The sequence below is a fragment of the Parasteatoda tepidariorum genome, chromosome X1, assembly GCF_043381705.1.
Source record: "Parasteatoda tepidariorum isolate YZ-2023 chromosome X1, CAS_Ptep_4.0, whole genome shotgun sequence".
NCBI lineage: Eukaryota > Metazoa > Arthropoda > Arachnida > Araneae > Theridiidae > Parasteatoda > Parasteatoda tepidariorum.
The window spans coordinates 58,343,571-58,351,512 of NC_092214.1; the positions used below are offsets into that span (position 1 = coordinate 58,343,571).

Genomic DNA, 7,942 nt, shown 5'->3' on the forward strand with positions numbered 1-7,942 from the left:
TTGTTTCCTAAGAAGGAAATTAATTATTTTTTTTATTAAAATAAGTTTATTTCTACAAATTTTTGTTTTTCAATATGCACTATATCACAGAAATACTGGAAAAGATTTTTAAAAATCAGGATTGCTACATTTTAAAATGCAAACACAGGGAAATAATTTTTCCCCGACTTCAAAAATACGAAACGAAACTATTTATTAAAAATATAGTTCTACACTTTTAATATTTTAAAATGTATTTGATATTTGAAAAACTTCTTGAAGCTTCTATACTTAATTCCGTGTAATGTAACAATTGGAAACGGTCACTGAAATTGCGCAAAATATTCCAATTAAAATTTTGAGAGAGGATGTTTTTTTACCCGGAAGGTTATTAGCAGCCAATCATATGATCTTGCGGAGGAATATTGCCTTCTTTCGGTCGTGATGTGGTTTCATCAGACAACAGAATTATCACGTAGTATGTGTATATATTTCCTCGTTGTGCATATTATTTGTTATGAAAAGTAGCAGCAATAAAATTGATTTAATATTTTTATGAAATGGCCGAAGGCACAACAGTAAATACAGGTAGAATAGTGTGCCCATTTTATTTATATTCTTCTTGCCAAGATGGTGCTAGATGCAAATATACTCACGATGATACTGCCACATGTAGTAATCTTAAAAACGTTGCCTGTCGTTTCTTTTTGAAGGGCATTTGTAAGTATGGTGATAATTGCTGGTTTTTGCATTCAACTGTTAAAGGGGATATTAATTCTAAACCTAAATCGCGTAATGATAAGCTGGCTGCTGGGCCTTCACGTCAACGTTCAGAAAATCATAGCCCATCAACGCCCAAACACGATGTAAACAAAGTCGATACTTTTCCAGCTAAGTGTAATTTACGAAGTTTTAGCTCCATGAGAAAAGATAAAACATCTCCTTGCAGTCCAGATTCACCAAACTGGGTAAACGCACCTGAATTTGTGCCTAAGACTAACAAATCTTATGCCGATACTTTGAAATCAAATGTTTGTGTTATTAGATCAAAGCCTCAAAAATTGGATATGGAGTTGTGCATGCATTTCTTTGAGGGTAAGTGCCCTTATAATGATGAATGTCCATGCATTCATGGAAATTTGTGTGAACTTTGTAGAAAATATTGCTTGAATCCATATGATGAGAGACAACGAAAGCTTCATATTGAATATTGTGAAAAAGAACTTGAACAAGATATGGAATTATCATTTGCTATTCAACGTAGTGTGGATAAAACCTGTGGCATATGTATGGATGTTATAATGGAAAAAGATCCAGTTGCAGAACGTCGTTTTGGAATTCTTGAAAAATGCAATCATGTGTTTTGTTTATCCTGTATCAGAAAGTGGAGAAGAGTCAAGACTTTTGAAAGTGCACAGCATGTTGATCATTTAGTAGATCCCGGTGTTACCCGTGCATGTCCAGAATGTAGAGTGTCTTCTGATTTTATCACACCTAGCCAGTATTGGGTTGACACAGAAGACGAAAAGAAAAAATTAATTGCCGACTATAAAGTAGCACTAAGCAAAAAACCTTGTAAATATTTCAAGCAAGGTAAAGGAACATGTCCATTTGGTGGTGCATGTTTCTATCTCCATGCCAAACCTGATGGCACAAAAGTAGATTTACCATTACCAACAAGAAGACGCCGACAAAATCAAGATGGTGAATTAGATTTCATGGGTAGAATAATCTTATGGGATTACTTGGAAGTAAGAGATCAAAGTGTTTTGATGCATTTGGATCTAGATGAACTTGTTTATGCTATGTCTGATGATACTGATCATGAATCCGAGTCGAGCGAAGAAGACTTCTTTATTAGCGAATCATTTTAATTTCTGTTAACCTCTTTTCTAGAAAATTGCGCTATTTATTTAGATTTACCTTTTCGAAAGCCTTATATTCAACTAAATGCTTATTTCTTGCATACTAATTCAGTTCTTGTTAGGAGTTTTTAATGCAAGTGTGAATTGAACTTTTCAAAATCGTGAGTCATTTGGTTGTTGTTTATTAGTGAACTGAATTATATATAATCTAGTACTGAACATCAATGAACACAGAATCACAAAGTATAGTTGTCTTCTGAAAAAAAATTTCATCCTTTTTCTTTTTTTGAAAAAAAAAATCATTTTGTTGATGTTGGTTTTCAAAGCTCGGTTGCTTTTTTGATGTTAGAAAACTGTTTACTAGTCTTCAATCTTAATATGTTGATTCAGGAATTATGGAACCGGTTTTTCAAATCTGCGAAGATTTCATTATATGTAACAAATATTTTTTTATTGCAAAGCTTTAGATTTTAAATTTTCTCGTTTGATGAAGCTCTTCTATATTTTTTAATGCATTATTTTGCTGATATACTCTAATTTTTTTCATTGTAAAACTTTAGGTTTTAAGATATCTTTATTGATTAAGCAGTCTTATTGTTTTTATAAAAAATAAGATCCACTATTAGCAAATATACTCATATTTTATTTGTAATACTAGACTGCGCTGGTCATTTGTTTTTATTGAAAATTTCTACACTCTTTAGATTTATATTTAATATTATTACAGTCATTAATACAATCATGTCATTAAATGCTTTTTTAATTTCTGTGCTCTATCTGTAATGTGTGTGATAGTCTTGTGATAACTTTACATATAGCTTTTTTACGCGTGTATAAAAATGAATTAAATCTTCTTAATTAATGTATTAAGATTTTTTCAATGTATGTTAAAAATGTTATTAGATTTTGTTAAGTTTTATCTCTGTTAATCATCTGTATTATTTCAATCATCTTCTAACTTGGCTATAAAACATGAAATTGTTTCAGTACTATGAAGTGTATCCTTATCATAAGTGTATAGTATATAAATATATATTATAGTTTTATTTTTATAGCTACATTTTTAAAAACCATTGCAATATTTATTCATATAAGTGGATTAACAAAAAGTTGTGATATATAAATACTCAATAATTGGTTAACTTTTGTTTTAACATGTGCTGTTCTTAAATATTTTTCTTATGTAGATATTTGCATTTTTATGCTGTTATAAATGTACAAAATTAACTTCTACATATCTAGTGTGTTCAACTATTTTGTGATTAATAGATTTTTATTCTGCTATCTGTATCTATCTTAAATTTGAATTTTTTATTCTTTAATGTTTGCAATTCTGGAACGAACTAAATGTCCATCCGAATTGAAAATATTTGTTTTAGAGTTTTGAATCACATTATACAACACTTCATAAGAATTTATTTTAAAATAACTTTATTTTATCATAAATTTATTTTCGTTTTTAAGAAAATTAAAACAAAATCAACAAACTTTTTTTCATATTTTAATGTGGAATGACTTGTATAAGCATTAGTTTTAGTTTCTTATAATTATTTTACTTTTTTTGTACATGTTGAATGAAGCTTAAATTATAAAAACTTTTTAGGTATTATGAAGTGTGCGTTTCTAGAAACTTTTATGTTGTTAAAATTGTGTTGATTATCTTAGTAAATGTTTTCAATGCTATGGAAGTATTGGAAGTGCTATGCAATATTTGAACCTATAATTGTTACAAAAATTAAAATTGAATTTCACAATATTCTGCTATGCAATGTCTATGCAAACTCTGTGCTATATACAATAACTGCTATGTACTCTGACATTTTTTTAAAAAGATTTGTTAAAATTAGATTGTCCGAAGCGTGCCATTTAAAGAAAATTTAACCTGAATATGTAGATCAAGTGAGTCTTTTTGCTGCTAATTTTTACTAGTGATCAAGGCATAATTTGAAATATTTTAGATAAGGTAGATTATTCTTAGAAAAAGTAACTATATAGACGCCTACACTTAAGTCTATTAAATTTTTGACTCGTACTATTGGTTTTTCAGAACTTATTGCAATTTAATTTTTAATATTCTTTAGACTGAAAAATAAATTCATTCAAAGATTCCTCTTTAAGTATTTTAGAAACCTTGTATCTATCTTATTAAATATCATTCCTATAGCTTTGAAAGAATATTTAAATTAAGAATAAAATTGTTTGTAATTTGAAACGTATGTTTTAGATTTTCTTGAAATTAATTGAGCTAATTCATGATGATACTCAGGTATGGAATTTTAAATTCCATTTAGCTCTATAACTTTAAAAAAAAAAAAAAAATCTTATTAGTTTTAAAATCAAGATAGAAGTTAACATACCTCTGACTATACACAGACTAATACTGAAGTACAATCATAAGTTGCTACAGACAAAAAATTCGAAGTGTCGTCTATAAGCTAATAAATAAAATAAAATAGTTTTTCAACTTAGTACAAGGAATTTTCTAAATTCTACATGTAATCTTCCAATCTGATTCTTAATTTCTATTTTATCTCAGCTTTAATAACATAACCTTTTTTTTCTTCTATTTTTTTATAAATATATATGCTTGTTTTACGAGCAAAGTTAACCTTTAAAAAGTAGGCAACTGTATCACCAACTACTTAAAAATAGTTCCTGTTTTTGCATATTGCATGAAACATTTTTAGAACAAATGTTTTATGCAGCAATTGTTTAAGAAATTTTATACAAATATAACTTTAAAAATTAACAAAAAAATCAATTGATATTTTTTCTTTTTAAATGCATGTATTTTTTTTAAGGCAGCAGCTTACTAATAAGGAAAGGATTATTAAAAAAAACTTTTTCAAAATTTTAAGACTTAATTTTTTTAAAAAGAAAAAATCTCTTCATAGGCGAGGAAAAGAGTAGTTGAATACCTCTTTTTTTCTAATTAATTTTAATATTTATTTCTCACCTGGTGCCTATTCTTGCTGCTGATTTATATAAGAAAAATGTATTGTAATATTTTATATTAAGGTCTGTAAATTTCTTTGAAAAATTCAGTCACTATAATATGTCTTGGTAAAGATGTTTTAAAAAAATATTGTGTTCAAGTTTAATATGAATGTTTAATGACAAAAATTTGAAATCAATCTTTGATCACAATTCTCAAACATATCACTTATAGAGATTCTGCATAGAGACTTGAGACAAAATTCTACACCATTAAAATTTTTAAGAAATACCAACTTAAAGACAAATTATTGAACCAAATTATTATTGTAATTGCGCTGTCAAATTCAACCAAACTTAAAAAAATAGATATATTTTTAATGACAAAAGAAGAAATCGAAACTATACATCAAATTATGTACTTTTCCTAATTGTAATGTTTGATCAGTCCTAATTAAGTTATTGACTATTGAAAATAATTCTTTTTCTTGATTTGAAATTCATTGTTTTGTCTTTCAATTGATAGCATAATTATAGAGCAAATGTGAAAGTTTTGTAATTTTTTAATGTTCATTTATTTTGTAAGGTTGGGTGAAAAATTTATCCTCTGATAACTATCACAATCATTTTTTTTTTGTTTCCTTTTTTATATTTTGATTTCTTTTCCTCATCTTTCTCTGCACTTCATTTTTTTTTTTTTTTAAAGAAGCGAAAAATTTGACGTTCTAATTTATTTAGTTTCTCATAGAATTTTTTAATTTTTTAAAAATTTAATTTTTTGTCTCTTTATTTTTACTGTTATGGAATTTTTTAGAGGCATATTTTTCAATCAATCAATTTAAAGCTATTTTCCTGTATTCTTATGTAATATTCGTTTTTGGTTGAAATTTGTACTAAATGAATAGTTTTTCTTTGTTTTACTTTTAATTTGTTTTTAGGACTGTCTTTTTCCTCATGTTATTGTTGATCAATAGAGGTTTCTGCATTGGGGGGGGGGATGAGAAAGATAAATACTAATGCAAGATACAGAAAGTGTGAAGACAAATTTTAAACAATTATGATTATAGCTAAAAGTTCGGTCACTGAAGAATACTAAGTTCAGTCAGTAGAAGAAAAAAGTAAATTCTCCTTCAAATCTAATAAGTTCACTCAAAATTTATCAGATGGACCAATTGTTACAATTAAGTATTTAGTTTTTATTTCAAACAGAGTTGGTATTTTGTCTAGAATAAACCTTTTTCTTCCAGGCCCACTGATAGAAAAATTATGTGTATTTGTATTTTACTAAATATTCTGTTTAAAGATCAATTATCTGAAAAAAAACTATTTTTTAAGAACGAAATAAAAACTAATTTTTCACACTAAAGTTATAATAGTAAATCCTAGGCAAAATATTGTAAAGCATCCAAAATGTGAACCAAAAAAAATGACATTTATCTTTGCAAACTTAAGAGCTTTATTTAGAATAAATAATCTATAATTGAAAATTCATTTGACAGTGTTCGTGAATATTTTAATAGTAATCTGTTATTCAATTATATTTTTTTATGGAAGCATGATCATTTATTATTTGTTGATCTAAATTTATGCTATATCTGACTTATTCGCTCATTTTTCAACAAAAAAAATTTGCATACAAGTTGCATATTATTCAATTTTCAGTAATAGTTTTATCCTGCCCTTAGCAAAGTACTATTTTAAATATGATTTAATTCTATGAATTGTATATCAAGAAGAATCTTGTTTCTTTTATCTTTTGTAAAGATCATTTGACTTTGATTTTTTTTAAAGAAAATTTATCTAGAAATCTCGATTGTAATTCTTGGTTGAACTATTACTGAATCAATTACTATTACTAATCACATTTTTTTTCATAATCATTGAATATTTTCTTTTTACGTATATCTTTATTATGTATATCCTTAGAGATTTATATTTTAAATAGGGACCTGCTTTTAATAAAGGACCCAGATAGTTGGAAGGCCTTGGTCCTAAAGACCTGTTTTAAGTCTAGCAGAATCACTGTACCTATATATTTGATAGTTGTGGAAAATTTTTTATTTTATCCAATGCTGTCTTGATTATTATAAAATTTATTTTTATATTCTTTTTATAGGAAAAAGTGTCCAATTTCCATCCAAAAACTTTAAATATATTTCAAATTGCTGTGAAGCTAAATAATTATAAAATTTAGAAATTCTAAAAATGTAAAAACGTTCATGAAATATTAGTGAGTATTAACTTAAATTTTAAGTAAAGTACAAACATTTTACTTATTTTCATGTTGTATTAGTTTGCCCTTTAATACTGCTACATAACATGATTAAAAACTTTTCCCATTACTAAATGCAAATGGTATTTTACTTAAAATTTAGTTTTGTAAATATTAGTTTGTTTTATTTTAAATATTTTACTTTACATTATTATGTAATTTTCTGTGTCATATATGAATATTTTGAAGTTTTAAAAATGAATTAGATAGAAAGTTATGAACTTTATAATTTTATTTCCTGATCTTTTGTTATTAAACTAGTTATCTAATGGCGTGTTATGCCTAAAACAATTTATTGTAATATATATAAATAGTTCTGCTTATATGAAAATTGTAAAAAGGAAATTAATGCATTAAAAAGTTGCATTTTTCATAATTGTCTTTTTGTTTAATTAAAACTGTATCTACTACTCAATTATTCATTTTTATTGATATCACACTGAACAATTAATGTAAAGATATTGCCGGTTTGTCAATGATACACAGCTCACAAAAACGGTGCGATCACTAGGGCAAAACCAAATGTTGACATTTTATAGTACAATAAATTATTCCAAAATTGCAAATCTTTAATAAAAAACTTTTCTCTATTTAAATTCTTTATTTCTTCATTATTATTTTTCCATCTCTTATTTTATATTCTATTATCTCTTATTATATTATTTCGTTTTTTATATATCTGGGCAAAAAACATTGTTATATAAACTAATAGGGTATTGTTTACTGCATGTTTTTTATTATGTTAAATGAAACTAACCCCAAATACATTGAACGGTTTTTTTAATATTTAAAACCTGTAAAAATTTTGACATTAAAATTCTGACATATATAAATAAAATACCATTTCCTAGGTATTTTTTTTTTTTTTTTTTTACTATTTATTTCGAGACTG

At 26.1% G+C, this 7,942-nt stretch overlaps 1 protein-coding gene across 1 annotated transcript; it reads left to right on the forward strand.

Moving 5' to 3' along the window:
- Positions 1–280: 280 nt before the first annotated feature.
- LOC107457485 (probable E3 ubiquitin-protein ligase makorin-1) lies at positions 281–7,426 on the forward strand. Its single transcript, XM_016075652.3, has one exon. It carries the CDS (start codon positions 540–542, stop codon positions 1,851–1,853), a length of 1,314 nt encoding a protein of 437 aa, XP_015931138.1. The 5' UTR covers positions 281–539; the 3' UTR covers positions 1,854–7,426.
- The last annotated feature ends 516 nt before the right edge of the window (positions 7,427–7,942 follow it).

What these genes read in the sequence shown, in the direction of transcription:
- LOC107457485 (XM_016075652.3), top strand. Translation starts at nt 540, where the DNA reads ATGGCCGAAGGCACAACAGTAAATACAGGTAGAATAGTGTGCCCATTT.